General features: G+C 41.9%; 1 protein-coding gene across 6 annotated transcripts; it reads right to left on the bottom strand.

The window, feature by feature from the left end:
* Positions 1 to 194: 194 nt before the first annotated feature.
* Positions 195 to 22,079, bottom strand: LOC139402882 (intraflagellar transport 88 homolog). 6 transcript variants are annotated; one of them, XM_071146771.1, is made up of 27 exons: positions 21,961 to 22,066; positions 21,550 to 21,643; positions 21,366 to 21,428; positions 21,197 to 21,256; positions 20,674 to 20,727; positions 20,473 to 20,536; positions 17,807 to 17,876; positions 17,607 to 17,697; positions 17,393 to 17,497; positions 17,151 to 17,253; positions 16,728 to 17,074; positions 16,489 to 16,559; positions 16,304 to 16,390; positions 16,096 to 16,201; positions 15,657 to 15,743; positions 15,334 to 15,520; positions 15,099 to 15,207; positions 14,844 to 14,994; positions 9,552 to 9,667; positions 9,308 to 9,360; positions 7,501 to 7,566; positions 7,283 to 7,389; positions 6,794 to 6,857; positions 5,524 to 5,541; positions 5,262 to 5,309; positions 4,096 to 4,209; positions 195 to 707 (listed from the first exon to the last, which is right to left on the bottom strand). In XM_071146771.1, the coding sequence occupies exons 2-27, from the start codon at positions 21,628 to 21,630 to the stop codon at positions 586 to 588; spliced, it is 2,544 nt and encodes an 847-aa protein (XP_071002872.1). In that variant the 5' UTR covers positions 21,631 to 21,643; positions 21,961 to 22,066; the 3' UTR covers positions 195 to 585. The 6 variants fall into 6 exon arrangements, with proteins under 6 accessions (XP_071002872.1, XP_071002874.1, XP_071002873.1 ...); XM_071146773.1 differs by having other exon boundaries at positions 16,102 to 16,201; XM_071146772.1 differs by lacking the exon at positions 21,961 to 22,066 and having other exon boundaries at positions 21,550 to 21,790.
* Positions 22,080 to 22,211: the final 132 nt, after the last annotated feature.

The following is a 22,211-nucleotide window of genomic DNA, read 5'->3' as shown; positions in this document are numbered from 1 at the left end:
AACTTGGGACCTCTGCCTTGCTAGCACACGTGACCACACTCCTGAAGCGTCTTGCCAAGTGGGGACACCAGGCTGAGGAATAAGTTTCACACATCCCCATGTGCTACACAGCCACAATTAACAAGGGTAAAATGTATGGTGAAAAAACATTTTCTAATTTTCAAGTCAATTGAAAATAGTTCACAAGACAAATCAGAGAGATACATGTGCTTTTTTACCTCAATCAGAACACAGAATTTGCCTGTAGCAAATTACAATAAATATTACATTGCAAAAAAATATAAACATCTGTAGCCTTTAAAGTATTCATTTAAATGAAGAGCCTCTAAATTGTGTTAAAACTATATTACTATCCTGAAGGTAGCATAGAGTTAATGACAATGGACTTTCCACAAAGTTTCAAGTTGATAAACGCATCCAGACACGCATATGGGAAAATAATCATCTCAGTTTACGCCATAGGTTTGTCTGAATGTATAAGGGAGGCTCGAGTCACACTCACATAGTTTCCATTTTTTTTAGGAATACCCGACTCATTTAATCTTCAAGGAAGAGGGGAGGAGAAAAGCAGGGAACTGCAGCTGGCTACTCCGGTAGTAGGTCATCTCCCAGCTCTTCATCAGCAAACTCGTCCTCTTCATTGCGCTTCTTAGCTGCAGTCTTTGGTCTCTCCATCGGAGCCCCCAGTGGATCCACGTAGGAGGCATCTACACAGGGACATATGTGGTTACTATTCATTATTATATTGCACACATGGGACTAAGGTGTACTACACTCCCTGCAGATACTGTGTTCCACATTGACACCCACACTAGAACACCACTGTAAGTGAAAAGTACATGCTGTCGTAGCAGAACACTCAAAATATTGTAAGGGGAACACAACACCAATCCCCTGATGAGTAATGTTAGGAAAGAGAGGGAGGGTGAGTGACTTCATGAAGATACCAGAGTGCCAAGTCTAGGTCCAAAAGGCTCCAGCTACTAACCCCAAGCCTTAAGACAGCTGAACAGTTCATCAAATGGCTACCCGGACTATGCATTAACAATGCTGCTACTCGCTGTTTATTATCTATGCATAGTCACTTTTACTCTTACCTACATGTACAAATTACCTTGACTAACCTGTACTCCCGCACATTGACTCGGTACCGGTATCCCCTGTATATAACCTAGTTATTGTTACTTTAGTTTATTTAGTAAATAATTGACTCTTATTTTCGTAAAACTGAATTGTTGGTTAAGGGCATGTAAGTAAGCATTTCACGCTAAGGTCTACACCTATTTTATTCGGCACATTTGATTTGAGCTGTGTTAGTGCTGATGAAGAGGTAGAGATGGTGGTCTATGGTCCACTGCCTATAGACAGTGGATGGTATACTGCTTCTATGGTCTGTTTAGTCCGGGCCTCTGTCATGCATCATTCCACTAGAGGGAGTCCTTTAGACACCTCAGAACAGATTGGAGAGAATGATGCACTGACTGAATCACATACTTCATTTTCATTTCAACCACTTGATTTACTAAGTGCTTTGCTAAAGATGGATTTTTTTTAAACATCAATAGGTGTTGATTCACTTGATCCCTTTTTACTGCAGCGCTCTGCCCCACTTATTGCAGAACCATTGACTGACATTTATTTTTACTTTACAATTGTTTCTGCAGTTATCCCTAAGATCTTGAAAGGAGGAGATCTTTCTGACAGATATTTACCATCCAATTTCCAAATGATTTTGCCTTTCCAAAGTTTTAGAATCCCTGGCCAACTCTCAGCTTTTACATTTTTTTCACTCTATTCTTAATTGCTAGTAAAGCCCCACCTTATCTCAGCTCACTGGTCACCATAGCAGCACCCACCCGTAGCACAGGCTCCAGCAGGTATATTTCACTGGTTACCCCCAAAGCCGCCTTTCCTTCCAGTTCTCTGCTGCCAATGACTGGAACGGATTGTAAAAATCACTGAAGCTGGAGACTCATATCTCCATCACTAACTTTAAGCACCAGCTGTCAGAGCAGCTCACAGATCACTGCACATAGCCTATCTGTAAATAGCCCATCCAACTACCCCATCCCCGTACTGTTATTTTTTGCTCCTTTATTTCACCACTGTGGCCACTAACCTCCCTTATCTTACCTCATTTGTACACACTGTATATTGTGTTATTGACTGTATGTTTGTTTATTCCATGTGTAACTCTGTGTTGTTGTTTGTGTCGCACTGCTTTGCTTTATCTTGGCCAGGTCGCAGTTGTAAATTAGAACTTGTTCTCAACTGGCCTACCTGGTTAAATAAAGGTGAAAAAAATCTAATCTAAAACAGTCTGGTTTTAGACCTGCAAACAGCACAGTTTTAGATGTGTTAAAATAGTTTAGATCATAAAAATGATATCTGTTAAAACGTGTAATATTCATCTGTATGCAGACGATACTGTTATGTATGACATTGGCCCAAATGTACTCCAGGCGTTGTTAGAGATGCAATCTGACTTTGCTGCCTTACAGAAAGCCCCGGTTGGTTAAAAACTTGTACTTAATGTGGGCAAGACTAAATATATGTTGTTCTCTCATATTCGCAAAACATTTTCAGATGGACTACATATATATTTGTTGAATGGTTATCCCATCGATCGGGTTCCCGCCTACAAATATCTAGGCATTTGGATTGACAAGGATTTAACATTTAAAAAGCATACTGATGAGCTAGTTAAAAAGCAAAGGCTTATTTTAAAAAAAAGAAAAAAAATATCTTGCCTCTCCCTAAACAGCAAGAAGCAGATTGTACAGTCAACTTTCCTGCCAGTTCTTGACTATGGTGACACCATTTACCAGATTGCAGCAGCAACTACTCTTAAAGAACGACAGAATACACCGATTGTCACGTGTGTTTTTCTGTTGCTCATTAAAAAAAAATAGATTTCAGTCTTGGAGGTGTTTCCTGGCTGATTCCGCATTTGGTTAATGACGTTTGCACCCAATGAGACACTGTAGACACAGAAGCCTATTTCACTTCCTCAAAATAGCCAGAATGAATCTTAGAACTCAAGAAATCTATAATTTTAACGTTTTTGCCAAGGATGTTTTAATTGCACAATTTTACATCTAACTAAAAAGGTGTTTGGTGCAGTATTTCTTAAGTAAAAAACATGTGCAACGTGCTGTCGTCTTATGTAAACAAAGTCGGAGCTGCTGGGCCAGTCTGTCTCATTGTCTATACTATTGGCTAGAGTGCAATCACCGCAGCTGTTCATCCCATATTGGTGGGTAAATTGACAATGTCAAATCAAAACTCAACCTTCATTTTAACCATTGTGATGCATGAGTGTTCCAAACTCCGTTTTAGACGAGACTGACTTCATGACCAAATTGATCCTATTCAACGTTATAGTACATTTTTACACTAGAATAACTGTTCGACTCCTATTGATGCCACATAGGCCATTTTCAAAGGGATGATTTGCTTTTTAAAGTCAGTTGCTCTTTAAACCTTTGTATGCCATCTACCATCGTGCTATATCACAGTTGACAGTTTTAATACGCTTCACTGCATCCTGTATCAAAAGTTTGGCTGGTCCTCATTAAAGTCCCGTAGATCACTTCACTATTCCCGTTTTGTTTACAAAGCTCAACAACACAAGCTTCCGACTTACCTAACTTCACTGTTGAAGTATGAAAACATGAGTTACTAAACTCGTTCACAGGGTTGGTTAACTCGAGGTTCCTCGGGTGTCCACCGAATTAGGTAAATCTGCCTTCAGTTTTAATGGCCCTCGTTTTTTGAATAACCTGCAGAACTCCCTGCGTCTTGATTCCCTGGTGCCGCTATGGTAATTTAGGAGTCCAATGTTGAATTTGTTAAATTTTTTTATGGGACGTTCGTGTAGATTTTTCTTCCTAAGGGCACCATTGAAAATGAGACCCTGGTGCCAATGGGCTCCCCTGATGAAATAAAAGTGTAATAAAACATGATTTTCTCCACAAGGTGTTAAGACGGATCAGAGGCCTGAGATAGAGTTGTACAATTGAAGACAAAAAACCTACACTGAAAGTCTAAAACTGTTGAAAGTGGAAGGAGGGAGTATGTGTGTGTGTGTCTCACCTATGTCTCGCTGGCTGCTGGCCTCGTAGGGTTCATTGGAGCCAGGCAGTGCCCTCATCTTGGCGCTCAGCCTCTCCCCCTTGGCGCTGGTGCCATGGCTGCTGTGTCCACTGTCTGAGAACAGACACAGGATTAACCTGCTTGCTTACTGTTGGGACCAGCCCCTTCATTGCCCTGTATCTGCATGGTTCACATTTAGCAGTGATTGTTTATCCCTCTCTAACAGAGGGTAACAACGAGAGGCTGGCTAATGTGTGTTTGAGAGAAAGAAGGAGATAGAAGGAAATAGATAGGCAGAATGTGTGTGTGACAGCTCTAGGCTCAGATGTCAGGTCCGCATAGCAGTCCATAAAAGTGGGGAACAGGCAAGAGACAACCACACTCCACATCTGGCAACAAGGTAGTCATGGAAAAAAATTCCAACCATGAAAACAGGAAGAGGCCCAATTCTGTTGTTCCTCAAATCCCAGCCTTCCCCAGGGCCAACTCCCTCAAAAATGCAGTGAGATTTCCAGTGGAAAAGCAATCCCTTTTTTTGCCTCAAAACCGAAGATTTTTTTTTTTTTTAAATTGCACATACCATGAGTGTCTAGCTATACGTTTCCCTGTCAAAGAGTCAGCTCTCACCTTTTGGGCCGATCTGACCTCCCTGCACAAGAAGAGGGCAGCTTACACTCTAGATCAAAGAGTGTAAGCATGGATTTGGAAGTATCTGTGAAATGCTTTTCAACCATACTGGATCCTCAGTGAGAGTAGTCATAAGTAGATGACTGCTGAAGTAACAACAACTCCAGTTTTTAAATAACAACCACTATGTAAACATTTTTCTGTAGTCAACAGGGCCAAAAGAGGGACAACTCTTAGATGTGCATTCAAGAAGGGAGGTTTTCACTCTTTGCAATGTGTTTAGTGCAACCATTCTCTGGAGGGTGTGAATTGCAGGAAGGAGTCATTCCTGGCCATTCACTGCTAACAGAAGATTTCTGGGACACAGTGAATTGTAAAGCTAGACTGTAGAGTTTAGTCATTTGACAATAGTTTATTGAAATGGTGGCGTTTCTTTTTTCTAACAATGTAAAACCTCTCAAACAAACGTAATGTCACCCTTTTCTTCATTGACAAATTACTGTGACAAATAGCGTTCCATTCTGTAGTACAGTACATACCTCTCCCCTGGGCAAGCAGAGGACTGTGTTTAGGCTCAGGGTGAGAGACTGATCCAGAAGAAAGACGTGGAAAGAGAAAAAGGAAAGCATGCAATAAAAGAGAGTGACCAGAGAGGACAGGGATAGTTGAGGATCAAGTTAGAACAGCATAGTTAAAGAAAAATACATTTAAAATGGCAAGAGGAGAGTAAAGAGTTGTCTGTGTTAAAAGCACACGTCTGTGTGATCTGCCTCAAACACATAATAACACTGTCCTGCTCACCTGCTTTGATATCCACCTCTGAAGTGCCATAAGAGAATAAAGCGTAAATTAATTGTAAGACGAAGTGTGTGCAGACATTTGTACAGTAAATCAGTGGTTCCTAGGAACTCAGGAGTGTCGTGAAACGTTTCCTAATCTTCATTATTTTCAGAGCACTCGCTTATAAACGTAACAACATTCCACAGATCACGTTTGTATAATTTGAGGGGCCACAATCACTGGATGCTGTTATTAAAGGGCTACATACAAATTAACCACCATGAGTAAGGATCTATGAAAAGTATGAAAATATTTCAAAGAAACCCTATTTAAATCTATAAAAAACATTTGTCACCGAAAATAGATGATTTGCAGTATGCTTCCCACAGTTGTGTCAAGTTGGCTGGATGTCATTTGGGTGGTGGACCATTCTTGATACATATGGGAAACTGGTGAGGTTGAAAACCCAGCAGCGTTGCAGTTCTTTACACAAACTGGTGTGCCTGACACCTACTACCATAAGCCATTCAAAGGCACTTAAATCTTTTGTCTTACCCCTTCACCATCTGAATGGCACACAAACACAATCCATGTCTCAATTGTCTTGAGGCTTAAAAATCCTTCTTTAACCTGTCTCCTCCCCTTCATCTACACTGATTGAAGTGGATTTAACAACTTACATTAATAAGGGATCACCTGATCAGTCTATGTCATGGAAAGAGCAGGTGTTCATAATGTTTTGTACACTCAGCGTATGTGTGCATCAGAATTGTATAACCCATCAAGGTATGCCACGGTTCAAAAAAGGTTGGGAAACACTACACTATCGAATGCTGATGGATGATTGCTGTGGCTATAAGGGGAGTTGTTTGAAGCAGCTGTACTATGGTACATAATTATTTCACCAAAAATGTCAGCATGTATACTGGTCTGGATACTGTATAACTAAGCCATTACTGTTATAACATTAGCTGACAGAGCATATCAAGTCTAAGAAACGACATAATTTGCCTGGGCATGGACACAAACTTCAGATATTCTTTGGGAGGAATAGTTTGCAGTCTTCTCTTACCACATAATCCAAATAATTGTACTTGAAGGCAAACACCTAACTCTTAATGTGCTGATGACTACAACGAATATGATGCAATAATAGTTTTCCAATGGCCAAGGCAGAATCTTGTAGCAATGGAACAACTACTGGAATAAAAGTTACCTCTATTACCATTAAATAGAAGAAGTCAGAGACAGAGTGTGTTTAGGTGTAGAGGTGTTCAGGGTCATCACTCACCACTGCTGGCGCTGCCCTCTCTCCGGGTGCCTCGAGCGCTGCCCTCCCTTGCCGACTTCACCCGCTAGAGAGGAGAGAGAAATGATGTCTGTTAAAATCCAATATCCACAAAAACAACAATACAGAGTACCGCACAGACAAAGTGATTTATCTAACTAGGTTGGTTTCTATGGTGTAAACTAAGACACTTGCAGGGAGCAAAACCAGCCAGAGACACTGGAGTTGATCTGTAATGATGATGTCAGCAAAGCCTGGGCCAGTTAACAACAGAGTAGGAATTAGAGTCACTCCTTAGAAAGACGGTTCTGATCCAAGAACATCTCAGCACTGATTTAGGAGCAGATGTTTCTGATTCACAGAGAAGTCTGTATTCTCTGTCTGTTTTCCATAGGAAAGACACAATGAAGCCAACGCCTCCAGTGGCCTCAGATCGGTGCTGTTGTCACTGTCAGTAGCCTTAAACAAGAGAGTAGTGAGTAAATAGAGTACCTGTTCTCTGATCTCTTTCATCTTCTCCACCTTCTTCAGTTTGGTGGCGTAGTCCTGGACCTCTTTCATCCCCATGTCTGTGCACAGCCTCACCAGGAAACGCAGGCCTGGGGGGAAAAAAAAAACACCCAGAGTCAGTATCAGTATATATTTTTTTAAATAAACCATTACATTAGAGCAGTAATGCTGAGAGGACAAGAAGGGATCGGGTGGATTACATTCAACGTTTTCCGGGAATTTCCGATGGATGTCTTTGTAAGTCTCCAGGGCTTTCTGGTAGTTTCCTGAGGATGAAGGAACAAAGAGCAGAAATGTTCAGGTCATTGCACATGGAATAATTAATATATATTGTCATGACTCTCCTGTGAGGATCCAAAGAACAGGTTTACAATGGAACTGCCTTCCCCCAGACCCCTCTCACCCACAGAGGGAAGGAGGGATTGGTGTGGGGGTTTGATGACACCTCACACCAATAGTAAATTGTATGCAGCAGATTACTCTTTTTGGTCTTCAGTAGTGGTGATTGGAATCGATCTTTGCTCCAGAGACATTTTGCCGCCCAAAAATTCTAACGTCCAAAAGTGAACATGGACAATATTTCTAACATTCAGATGTGGGGAATGATGAGAGATGGAATATGGGAAATTAATGTCTATTTTGTGATGGCATAAAAAAAATTGTATAAAAAAAGTGATAATGAATATATTGTGACTTGAAGAGCTTTCACACTGTGTATGTCTGGTTTACATCCTTGACATTGTGTAGGAAATATCACGGATGAAGAGAACATTTTTGGTAAGATAGGAATGTGATTTTAGTTTTCTAAAGAGATCATAGTTTTGATAATACTTTGCCCAGTAAGTAGCCACGCCCGAGGGAGCTCAGAGAGTGTGTCCCTCTGTGCGAGAGTGTAAAGGATGAGTTAAGAATTAACATACCAGAAGGACTCAAGCTGCAGCTTAGGTTTCCATTGGTTACGACCCTGAAAATCAACACGTGGTGAAGACGACAAAGTAGCCTCTCTCACAATCAATGTTACGGCTGAGTAGCTATTCTAATAACTGTATCTAAGAAAGTTAATTTAAGTAGAACCATCCTGTTACTCTCTTCAAAACATAATCGAGTACACTGCTCCCATCACCCTACTGGGGATCATTGACATGGCAGATTAGCGGTCTTCAGAGGACCACTCTTCCAGGACGGGAGAAGGATCCTGTTAGTTCTGCCTAAGACTACAGGACAAGGCATTGTAGCCAGGGACAACTAAGAAGAAGGACCTCTTGTGGATAATCAGAGCCTTACACTTGAGCTCGGGAGAAGGCCCAACGGAACCCTTTTCACAAAGGCCTGGGTTCAACAGAGATACACGATGAAGGAAGACATTCAACACGTAAATACATTCATTATTGCTTACCCAAATGGGCGGTGGTTCGGGGCAAAGTATTAGGATTACTATGAGCATAGTTACAAGTCTATAAGTGTTGTCTCCCTTTCTTCTCTTTCCTCTTTTTATAAACAAGCAGTCATGTTGTCGTTAGTCCACTAGGGACCTGTTTTCATCGCATTAAGCTTCTAATCAATAACCTATACTGTGTGTGTGTCCGGTGTTATCATTTAGTTAGTTAGTAAATAAACAATTAAATCAATTTGTGTGGTATGGAATTATAAGTAAAGCTGGGATTTGTGCAGATGCAAGGAGTATGCGACGTTCAGAATTATGAGACTGATATGAGGTAATGATTAATAAATGACTGTTATCGATAGTTATATCATCTAGAGTTTAATTTTGGGAGATGGTATCTCATTAAACAACTTCTTCCGTGGTGCCCCAAAATCCTAATGAGTAAATTGTTACATGATTAATTGAATTGAGTAACAATTAAACATAGTTAGTTGAATCGATGCATAACAGCCATTAGAGTAATATAAGTAATGTCACGACACTATAAAAGGTGAGGACCAAATCATTTGGACAATAAAAATCATGCAGTCATCATTAGCCAAAAGTGAGGTGGATAAACTCACCACTTCTTCTGTAGCAGCTGGCCACCATAAGCTGCCATTTCACCTGAGTTGGCCTGAAACCACATGACAAATTATCAATACTGCAGGGGCATGATACAACATAACCGTGTCCCTAGGCTATTGGGTGGAAGTGACGGAATAGAGGCTCAAAGAACAAAAGATATTACTTGTTACACACATTATGATGTAAAACTCAAGACTCATACATATTGATATTAATGTGAGATGAGGACTAGAGACTTACTGGATTAGTGTAGCTCTCTCAAAGTACTGGATGGCCTTCTCACAGAACTGAGTGTCAATGTAGTAGGCCCCCAGCCACTCAATAACGTCAATGTTGGAGGGGAAATATCTGAAGGACTGAACAAGGGACCACATTGAGAATGTTCAGATTTAGCACAAAGTCAACTTCTTTTTGGGACACAATGGCGCTGGCATGTATAGCGTCCATTTTACAAGCTCCTGCCCAATTAGGCTATTTTGTATGTTCTTTTTTGGTACATAATGATTCAGCCATAGTTTCCAATGACCAAAAAAAGCTTCTGGACATCAGAACAGCGATCACTAACCTCGACTTGGATTAAGTGTTTTACTTCAATGACTCGACCGCACAGGACATACTACTCACCCGGCACCAGGCCCTAATCCCGACCCTCGGAAGAGGAAAAGACTACGATATAGAGTTACGTCAGGGCACCCTGATGAAACTATGGTGGTGAGTGAATAAACCGCCTCTTCTCTCTGTTCTATTGGCGAATGTACAACCACTGGAGAATAAACTAGACAAGCTCCATTCGAGACTATCCTATCAACGGGACCTGAAGAACTGTAATATCCTGTTTCACTGAGTCGTGGCTTAACGAGGACATGGTTAATATAAATCTAGCTGTTTTTTCTATGAATCGGCAGGACAGAACCACAGTGTCTCGTAAAATCAGGGGCAGGGGTGTGTGTCTCTTTGTTAACAACATGTGGTGCCGGTCTCTAATGTTAAGGAAGTCTCGAGGTTCTGCTCGCCTGAGTTAGAATACCTCATAATAAACTGTAGACCATACTCTGTAACAAAATAGTTTTCTGGATTTTTCACAGCTGTCTACTTACCACAACAAATCGATGCTGGCACTAAGACTGCATGCAGCGAGCTATATAGGGCGATAAGCCATCAAGAAAATGCTAATCCAGAGGCAGAGCTCCTAGCGGCCTGGGATTTTCACGCAGGTAAAAGTGAAATCCGTTTTGCCTCATTTCTACCAGCATGTCACCTGTGCAACTAGAGGACGGGGACAGACAAATAATAATAAACACTCTAGATCACCTTTATTCCACACACAGAGACACATACAATGCTCTCACTCACCCTCCATTTGGCTAATCTGACCATAACTCTGTCCTCCTGATTTCTGCTTACAAACAAAACCTCAAATAGGAAGTACCAGTTACACGCTCATTTCGGAAGTGGTCCGATGAAGCGGATGCCAAACTACAGGACTGTTTTGCTAGCACAGACTGGAATATGTTCTGGGACTCATCCAATGGCATTGAGGATTTTACCACACCGGCTTCATTAATAAGTGCATCGATGACATCGTCCCCACAGTGACGTATGTATATATCCCAACCAGAAGCCATGGATTACAGGCAACATCCACAAGGAGTGGGACACTAATCCGGAGGCTTACAAGAAATCCCGCTACACCCCCCCGAAGAACCATCAAGCAGGCAAAGCGTCAATACCAAGGACCGGTTCAGGGAACAGAACTGCAAAATATATATATTTTTTTCAAGGAACAGAAACAAAATCTGGAACAAAAGTGATCCATATGGTTCCGAAACAGATCTTATTTTAAAAGCATAGAAACCGGTTAATAAAATGTTACATTCCAGGCATTTTTTCTAGTCCCACAAAAAACAAAACAAAGCGCCTATGCAAAACTCGCACTCTGTCACTCAAACATATTCCAGTGTCTGCCTGCAAGATGAAAATCTTTGCCAGTGTGTGCGCGCGTTTAGGCTACCTGCCCCTCCCCAATCCAGAGCATAGGCTACTGTACTGACGTTACAATCGTGATTCAGAAGATGGGAAGAGAGATTTTTTTATTAGGTAGAGAAGAATGAATTCACTTTTTCAATGCTAGTTAAGGATACTAGATTATATGACTAGTTATCACGTTTCAAGTTTAATTTATTAACACCCTTGAGTCGACTGAAGCACCAGTGCGTCAATCTAAGTAACATAAGAAAATCCATCAAAATCTGTCAGTTTAAACTAGAGGTATGTTTTTTGTTGTTGCATTGGATACGTCTCAATCTACCGCATCCGTCAATATTGCACTTCCGCATCTGCGGTGAAAGGTGGCAGAGCTAGAGCGGTGTTTGTCAGACCATGAGACATCGGTCTTCTCACAAAAACGTCTGTAGAGTCCGAACGGTTTCACCTACAAACTATTATGTTTGGCCCCAGTTTGGCCTGCCATCCAGGACGTCTATACCGTCAGATGAAGGCCCCAAAAATTGTCAGACTCCAGCCACCCAAGCCACAGACTGTTCTATCTGCTATCGCATGGCTAGCGGTACCAACACACCAAGTCTGGAACCAACAGGACCCTGAACAGCGTCAACCCCCAAGCCATTAGACTTTTAAACAAGACTGATATAGCTAATAGCTAATCAAATTGCTTCCCGGACTACCTGCATTTACACTAACTATTGCGCTGATTACACACACACACACACACACACACACACACACACACACACACACACACACACACACACACACACACACACACACACACACACACACACACACACACACACACACACACACACACACAATTATGTTTCCTAGTCCCTTCACCCCTACCTTCACTACAGTTTGGGGTCACTTAGAAATGTCCTTGTTTTTGAAAGAAAATATTTTTTTTGTCCATTAAAATAACATCAAACTGATCAGAAATACAGTGTAGACATTGTTAATGTTGTAAATGACTATTGTAGCTGGAAACAGATTATTTTTAAATGGAATATCTACATAGGCACACAGAAGTCCATTTTCAGCAACCATCACTCCCTGTGTTCCATTGGCACGTTGTGTTAGCTAATCCAAGTTTATAATTTTAAATGGCTAATTGTTCATTAGAAAACCCTTTTGGAATTATGTTAGCACAGCTGGAAATGGTTGTTCTGATTAAAGAAGCAATAAAACTGGCCTTCTTTAGACTAGTTGAGTACCTGGAGCATCAGCATTTGTGGGTTCGATTATAGGCTCAAAATGGCCAGACAAAAAGACCTTTCATCTGAAAGTCGTCAGTCTATTCCTGAGAAATTAAGGGTATTCCATGCGAGAAATTGCCAAGAAACTGAAGATCTCATACCACACTGTGTACAACTCCCTTTACAGAACAGCGCAAACTGGCTCTAACCAGACTAGAAAGAGGAGTGGGAGGCCCCGGTGCACAACTGAGCAAGAGGACAAGTACATTAGAGTACAACATTGTTAATGTTGATAATATTGTTAATATTAATATTTTAATTGTTAATTGTTAAATGTTAATATTTTAGCTGGAAACGGCTGATTTTTAATGGAATATCTACAGAGGCCCAGTATCAGGTACTACTCCCTTCACAGAACAGCGCAAGAGTGTCTAGTTTGAGAAACAGACGCCTCACAAGTCCTCAACTGGCTGCTTCATTAAATAGTATCCGCAAAACACCAGTCTCAACGTCAACAGTGAAGAGGCGACTCCGGGATGCTGGCCTTCTAGGCAGAGTTGCAAAGAAAAGTCCATATCTCAGACTGGCGAATAAAAATAAAAGATTAAGATGGGCAAAAGAACACAGACACCGCCCCCAGGTGGTGAGGGTAGGTAACAACATCTCCACCCTGCTGATCCTCAACACTGGGGCCCCACAAGGGTGTGTTCTGAGCCCTCTCCTGTCCTCCCTGTTCACCCACGACTGCGTGGCCATGCACGCCTCCAACTCAATCATCAAGTTTGCGGACGATACTACAGTGGTAGGCTTGATTACCAACAACGACGAGACGGCCTACAGGGAGGAGGTGAGGGCCCTCGGAGTGTGGTGTCAGGAAAATAACCTCACACTCAACGTCAACAAAACAAAGGAGATGATTGTGGACTTCAGGAAACAGCAGAAGGAGCACCCCCCTATCCACATCAACGGGACAGTAGTGGAGATTGTAGTAAGTTTTAAGTTCCTCGGCGTACACATCACGGACAAACTGAATTGGTCAACCCACACAGATAGCGTTGTGAAGAAGGAGCAGCACCGCCTCTTCAACCTCAGGAGGCTGAAGAAATTTGGCTTGTCACCAAAAGCACTCACAAACTTCTACAGATGCACAATCGAGAGCATCTTGCTGGGCTGTATCACCCACCGCCTGGTACGGCAACTGCTCCGCCCACAACTGTAAGGCTCTCCAGAGGGTAGTGAGGTCTGCACAACGCATCACCGGGGGCAAAATACCTGCCCTCCAGGACACCTACACCACCTGATGTCACAGGAAGGCCATAAAGATCATCAAGGACAACAACCACCCGAGCCACTGCCTGTTCACCCCGCTATCATCCAGAAGGCGAGGTCAGTACAGGTGCATCAAAGCAGGGGCCGAGAGACTGAAAAACAGCTTCTATCTCTCCACGCCAGACTGTTAAACAGCCATCACTAACATTGAGTGGCTGCTGCATTTCGCTACACTTGCATTAACATCTGCTAACAATGTGTATGTGACAAATAAAATGTGATTTGTTTTGTACAGAGGAACTATGCCTAGAAGGCCAGCATCCCGGAGTAGCCTCTTCACTGTTGACGTTGAGACTGGTGTTTTGCGGGTACTAGTTAATGAAGCTGCCAGTTGAGGACTTGTGAGGCGTCTGTTTCTCAAACTAGACACTCTTGCGCTGTTCTTTGAAGGGAGTAGTACATAGCGTTGCTGATAATGGGCCTATGTAGATATTCCATTTAAATAAAAACAATCTGCCGTTTCCAGCTACAATAGTAATTTGTTTTCTATCTATTTCTGATCAATTTGATGTTATTTTAAAATGGACAAAGGTGTGCATTTCATTCAAAAACAAGGACATTTCTAAGTGATCCCAAAACTTTTGAACGGTAGTTTATATGTACAGTACATAGCTACCTCAATTACCTCGTACTCCTGCACATTGACTCGGTACTGGTACTACCTGTATATTGCCATGCTATTTTTACACATTTTTATTTGTTATTCACTGTGTATTTATTCCTTGTGTCACTATTTATGCATCTTATTTTTAACTGCATTGTTGGAAATGGACCCATAAGTAAGCATTTCACTAATAGTCTACGTCTGTTGCATATCAAGCACATAACAAATAAGATTTGATTTGCACTCTAACTTTGATTCAATACCATCTACTACTCACATCTACTAGTGTTTGAATCCATACAGTTAGATACATTAACACAACTGACAGAAACATAATGACACTAGGATTCTCTTGATAGATAGATCAGTGGTGTGTTGGGAATGACTGACCTCTTGGTAGTACTGGAACGCCTGAGACTTGTCTCCCTCACTGTCGTAGAGCTCTCCCAGTTTGGCCAATACCTGGGGGTCTGTGGGCGTCACAGTGATCAGTTGCATCAACCACTCTATGGCCTGGTGAGGATCCTCCAACATCTCAAAGCTGAGCTTCAGTCAAGGATCACACTTTCTAAGTTGTAGACAAGTGCTCCTATAAGAACATTGTTTTTAGGCAAAGATTAATGACTCAGTATTCTGTGAGGATACAGGCTGGCTAGCTGCCACATGACCTGGGCGCTGTTCCTCAGGATGGCGTGGAGCTTCAGGAAACAGTCCAGAGACTCCTCCAGACGCCCCAGACGCTTATAGGTAAGACCTAAGGAAAAAGGACATACTGTGAGAATAGGAAGACTACTGTACATGATTAATAACAGCAGAGTAGACAGATCCCTGAGCTCCCAACAATGATCTTGCTGAATTAAACTCTGACGGTTAAGTTTACCTAAGTTATATAGGGCCTCAGTGCAGGACGAGTCGTTCCGGAGAGCCTCCTTGTAGAACTCTGCAGCCTTCTCATAGTCCTTCTTCACAAACACTGTGTTGCCCTTGTTGATGAGCGCCGCTGGGTTGTAGCGGTCGGCTGTCATGGCCAGGTCGGCATAGCGGTCAGCCTGGTCATAGTCTTTCTCCTGATGGGGTCACAGGTCATCGCACCAAGAGAGATACGCCATACAGTTCAAGGAAGTATGCTAATGTGATTGAACAAAGGAGGATCTCCCTAATATGACTATATAATATCATTAAATCAGAAAGAGAGAGTCTTACCAGGAAGTAGAGGAAGGAGAGGTTAGTGGCTGCAGCACTCTTCACTCTGCTGTCTTTCTTCTCAAACGTCTTCAGAGTCTCCACAGCCTGTTGAAGGAACCCCATCCCTTAGCATCATTATAACATGACACGCTCAAATAGTACACACACACACACACACACCTGACAAGGACATTACACATACAAACAAAAGAGCAGACCACATACCTCGAGCTTAAGAGCCATGCAGATGGAGAAAAGGAAAACAAACAAAATGAAGGGAGTGAAGAAGAGAAAAGCTGTGGTGAAAGTAAACCGCTGAATGGAGAATCTGATACATAGGCAGACAATATAGCAGAGATGTACACACATACATACATAATGGAGTGAAAAGGAAAAAATACATATTTTCCCTCATGTGGTACAGGTGAAGACTGTTTAGACTCGGTGACACACTCACACCAACCTGGTTGAAGTCCCTCTGTCTCAGGTAGGTGATGGCTTTGTTGATTTCTAGGTCGTTGGCCAGTTCTACGTACTGGGAACTCTTCACCATGTCCACACACCTACAGAAACAACCACACAGTATTACCATTACTTGCCTTGGGGGACTCCAGCCCACATTTACCCTGTATCGCCCTCTGGTGTTCAGGTTTGGAAAAACACACCAGTCAAATCCGGCGGCGAACGTCGCCTCGATGGCTGGGGCGATGAGTTTGGCTGATGTCATGATGAATTTCTCAGCCAGGGCTTTACTGCAGTCAAGAGAACAGGTTCCAGCGGCCACAAACATGTACAGATGTGAAAACGCTGAACAGTGATGTTTTATATAATGTACAGATAAGACAGTTACCGTTCTCTCTCCATCTGGTGAAGTTTGTCGTTCTTGATGGCTTCAATAACCAGGTTGGCATGGGTGTCATCCTGAAAACAAAACTAATGTGGATGACTTGTGAAGCATAACATGCAGTAAGTGCTACTACAATAAAGCCTAAAACTTTCCATGTTCTGAAGAGTGCACACTAGAGTGCTCTGCTAAGGACTTCACTGTGCTGACTATGTTAAGTTTGAGAACAGAATAGAAGTGCTCACGTTGGGTGGGATGTACTTGTCCTCCTCGTCGATCCCCAGAGGAACACAGATGAGCTTCTGAAAGGCCTTCTTCATCCTCTCTCGGTCTCCGATGGCGTAGTAACACAGGATCAGGTTAAAGCCTGTCTTAATATTGGGGCACTCGCTCATGATGTGTTCAAAGGAGGTGATGGCGTCAGAGTACTGGCCCATGCGGATGAAGACCACACCGATGTTCTGCATGATCTTGATCCTCATCTCCTTGTGGGAGTTGGAGATCTGGTCCAGGGCCATGCGGTACAACTTGATGGCCTTGGGGTAGTTTTTCTGCTTGAAGTGGATGTTGGCCATGTTCACTTTTAATCTTCCTGGAAAGAAAGTAAAACATTGTTTTACTGTCATGTCAGTGGCTAATCTAAAATATGACATCCTTCTCCCACCCACCTGCATTACTGAACATCTTGTTCTTTACGATGACCTGGTAAGTGTTCAGAGCCTCCGCGTACATGTCATTGTTGGCGTACTGAGTTGCCAAGTTAAACAAGACCTGGAAAAGAAAAAAATATATAAACTCAAATCACATCTGACCAACATTGACCTCAAAAGATAATGTCTGTCACAAGTAGGTGAGGTCCAAGTGATGTGGACAGAGGAGTATTTCTATTGACAGTTGTTATTGTTCTCACAGAGTATGTGAGGTCCAGGTTGATGTGGTCTGCATTGCCTGACTGCTCCCTCTGTCTGACCAGCGCTCTCTCCTTCCGCCCTGCCTCTTTGGCTCTATCAAGGGACTGTAATAACAATGGTAGAAAACACAGTCAGAGGTAAAGCATCACACATCCCTAAGTGTGCGATGTCTGTAAGTTATTCAGTACAGATAAGAGGCAGGGGGAGACTGACCAACTGTAGGTCTCCATGGCCATGTGCCAGACAGCTCTCTTCTATCAGGTCGTTCACCTTCTTCTCCAGGATTTTCACCTTCTCATCCGGCCTGAAAACAAATCGTCCTAACCTTCATTATCCTACAGATTCATAGGAGAAAACCTGAGAATTGCATATTGAAATGAGGATAAGCAGCAGAAACAGAAACAAACTCTTACGTATCTTCACTTTTGCCCTCCAATGGAGGAGCCGGTCCTTTGGACTGACCCAGTGGGTCAAATGTAGACCCTGGGAATATCAGAAACATTTTTTGTAACAACCTGCGAATGAAAAGTTCTGTACTTGCTGTCTCATTTTAACAAGCCTCTTTTTTTCTGGATCAAAAAAGGGGCTTAGGTGGTGGCAATAGGAATGAGCACGGCTGGCAGTCAGCGAGGCTACATTTTAGAGGCCCTCATCTTGGCGCTGTAGAGACATTTTTGTATTTTCAAGACAATTTCTTACGGTTCTACAAATTTCTCCATGGAGCTGAGCATTTTTTGGGGAGTTTTAAAGCTAATTTCCTGCGATTCTACATATTCTGCTATGCAGCGGAGACAAAATGTTGCAGTTTAAAAGCTAGTTTTCTGCAAATCTATGCAGGATATCTATGCATTTTGCCATGGATAATGCTGTGTTATTTTACTTAAACATAACAACAAAATTAATACTGCTAAATTCATTGTTTTTGTAATTTTAAAATTCTCCCCAACTGTCTAGCTTTTATTTTTGTCGATTCTTAGTTCTCAAAGACGTCAAGGCAAACGTGGCTACTTTGAAGAATCTAAAATATATTTAGATTTGTTTAACACTTTTTTGGTTACTACATGACTCCATCCATCCATGTGTTATTTCACAGTTTTGATATCTTCACTATTATTCTACAATGTAGAAAATAGTACAAATAAAGAAAAACCTTTGAAAGAGTAGGTGTGTCCAAACTTTTGACTGGTACTGTATATACAGTTGAAGTCGGAAGTTTACATAAACTGAGTTTAAATGTATTTGTATTGTTGGCAATGACAGTAAGTCTTCACAAGGTTTTCACACACTGTTGTTGGTATTTTGGCCCATTCCTCCATGCAGATCTCCTCTAGAGCAGTGATGTTTTGGGGCTGTTGCTGGGCAACACGGACTTTCAACTCCCTCCAAAGATTTTCTATGGGGTTGAGATCTGGAGACTGGCTAGGCCACTCCAGGACATCGAACTGCTTCTTACGAAGCCAATCCTTCATTGCCCGGGCGGTGTGTTTGGGATCATTGTCATGCTGAAAGACCCAGCCACGTTTCATCTTCAATGCCCTTGCTGATGGTAGGCTTTGTTACTTTGGTCCCAGCTCTCTGCAGGTCATTCACTAGGTCCCCCCGTGGGGTTCTAGGATTTTTGCTCACCGTTCTTGTGATCATTTTGACCCCACGGGGTGAGATCTTGCGTGGAGCCCCAGATCGACGGAGATGATCAGTTGTCTTGTATGTCTTCCATTTCCTAATAATTGCTCCCACAGTTGATTTCTTCAAACCAAGCTGCTTACCTATTGCAGATTCAGTCTTCCCAGCCTGGTGCAGGTCTACAATTTTGTTTCTGGTGTCCTTTGACGGCTCTTTGGTCTTGGCCATAGTGGAGTTTGGAGTGTGACTGTTTGAGGTTGTGAACAGGTGTCTTTTATACTGATAACAAGTTCAAACAGGTGCCATTAATATAGAAAACAAGTTGAGGATAGAGGAGCCTCTTAAAAGAAGAAGTTACAGGTCTGTGAGCGCCAGAAATCTTGCTTGTTTGTAGGTGACCAAATACTTATTTTCCACCATAATTTGCAAATAAATTCATTAAAAATCCTACAATGTGATTTCCTGGATTTTTTTTCTCTCATTTTGTCTGTCATAGTTGAAGTGTACCTATGATGAAAATTACAGGCCTCTCATCTTTTTAAGTGGGAGAACTTGCACAATTGGTGGCTGACTAAATACTTTTTTGCCTCACTGTAGATACTTTTGTACCAGTTTCCTCCAGCATCTTCACAAGGTCCTTTGCTGCTGTTCTGGGATTGATTTGCACTTTTCGCACCAAAGTACGTTCATCTCTAAGAGACAGAACACGTCTCCTTCCTGGGCGGTCTGACAGCTGCGTGGTCCCATGGTGTTTATACTTGCGTACTATTGTTTGTACAGATGAACATGGTACCTTCAGGCATGTGGAAATTGCTCCTAAGGATGAACCAGACTTGTGGAGGTCTACAAATTTTTTTCTGAGGTCTTGACTGATTTCTTTTGATTTTCCCATGATGTCAAGCAAAGAGGCACTGCGTTTGAAGGTAGGCCTTGAAATTAATCCACAGGTACACCTCCAACTGACTCAAATGATGTCAATTAGCCTATCAGAAGCTTCTAAAGCCATGACATCATTTTCTGGAATTTTCCAAGCTGTTTAGAGGCACAGTCAACTTAAGTGTATGTAAACCTCTGACCCACTGGAATTGGAATTGTGATACAATAAGTTAAATAATCTGTCTGTAAACAATTGTTGGAAAAATGACTTGTGTCATGCACACAGTAGATGTCCTAACCGACTTGCCAAAACTATAGTTTGTTAACAAGAAATTTGCGGAGTGGTTGAAAAACAAGTTTTAATGACTCCAACCTAAGTGTATGTAAACTTCTGACTTCAACTGTATAAAAACATTTACAATGTTTGGACTTAGTAGACTGAAAGAAATGTTTAGGCAGCTCACCCAAGGATTACAATGGCAGAAAAATCCCTGACAATCTCTGCATACTTCAGTCTATTGAGAGTGTATGAGACCACCACAACCCTCTCCCTCCCTCCTGCCCTCCCCAGTAAGCTCACCTCTGGTCATGGCTGAAGAGTAGCCTGCTGCTCTGACTGCAGTCATAGGCCTAGCTGCTCCATCCTGTCACAACAAATGACACCCACAGTTCAGCACATACATCAGATTTCCATGTTATTGAGCATAATCTTTCGCCACATAGTACTGGGTAAGAATCCAATAGGACAACTAGAGAAACTGATCAGTATTGATGCTCTCACCTGTACAGCTCCAGTCATGGGTCTGCCCATAGATGAGGCCATGGGCATCCTAGACTGCAAGTCACAGCATTTTAATTCACACATTTTTTAAAACATCAATGAGGTCTTGAACAGATAAAACACCATCAACTGATTCAGTCAATACTATATTATCATATAGATTTTTTAGACAAGGGTTCTATTCTCCTCTCTTGAAAATGTTCACATAACTTGCTACCAAGTATGCCATGGCTGCTCTCTCACCTTCAGAAGCCTGCTCTCACAGCCAAAACTGCTCTCTACCTGAGTGTCAAATATCAAACATGCTCAAATGCAATACTCTAAGCTGTATCTTCTGAATTATCATTGGCTATGTGCCTCCTCTTCACTCTGAACAATTTGTTTGCATCTCATACTTAGAACAACAGTAACACTTACAGTAGTTCCTTCTCAACCCTACTTTATAGCCTACCCATCATTGAAACATTGATTTACAATCAACATGTAACAAGTAAACCAAATCTTACACAATCCATAGACTTACTCCAAAAGAGGTCCCCAAAGCCCGTCCTCCAATGGCAGTGCCAGGAAACTTGGCAGTCATCTTAGAAAATTAACACAAAGAATGTATAACTCGATTCAGTTGTCATTAGCACATTGCTTTAATTATGCCATATCTTGACTAACTGTCAAGACACTGTTATAACACTTACGGGGGGCCTTCTCCCATGGCTTGTCCTGACTGCTTGCTGAAAACCAGCATCATTGTCAAGCTCCTGTTAAACACAAGACATGAATTCAACAATACTATAAATAATCACAAATTCAGTATGAAACAAAAGTGAAGATGAGGTAGTACTCTAATTCAAAAGAAAACACTAGGCTTGCTATAGCTACCTCTGAATCAAATGTTGGATTGTAGTCGTTGTAGCCAGAGTACAGGTCATCTTCCTCAGCAGCAAGATGTACATGTTCCATCTCCTCTGCGATTCTGTTAGGCCCAGGAGGAGGACAACAACACAGGTTTTAGATCTGATGAATTGCATCACATTGAGTGTCTTGCTACTGCTATAGTACGCATGAGCATAGACAGAGAGACATTAGCTACAAAGAATCCGAATGTCATTGACTCACAAAGCAAACTAGCTAGCCTAGCTAGCTACATGTTGGGCAGTTCATTAGCATTACATTAGCAAAAAAAATAAAAATAGCATTACATTAGCTAATGTAACTAGCTAAGCTGCTAGCTCATTAACACTAACGTTAGCTACAAAAAAGTAAAATTACGAATGGATACTGACTACTTACGGCCAACACTTCTATGGAATGGAGCAGATGCGGTCTTCTCTAACTAGATAATATATTGATAATATATTGCTCGGACAGTAGTCATTTTTGAGTGTTCCGATCCCACAATGCAAAGCTATATGGGCGGTATTGAATTGGTTTTGAAGCCTCGATTGGTTTGAATGTACGTCAATCATAGAAGGGTTTGGTTTTGCGCAATACAATTGGATAAGGGCGCCCAATTCCGTTGCTAGGATACAGTACGTGAGGAA

The sequence above is a fragment of the Oncorhynchus clarkii genome, chromosome 3, assembly GCF_045791955.1.
Source record: "Oncorhynchus clarkii lewisi isolate Uvic-CL-2024 chromosome 3, UVic_Ocla_1.0, whole genome shotgun sequence".
NCBI classification, from domain to species: Eukaryota; Metazoa; Chordata; class Actinopteri; order Salmoniformes; family Salmonidae; genus Oncorhynchus; species Oncorhynchus clarkii.
Note: the sequence above shows the minus strand (reverse complement) of the source record. Positions and strands in the feature narration are given on the sequence as shown.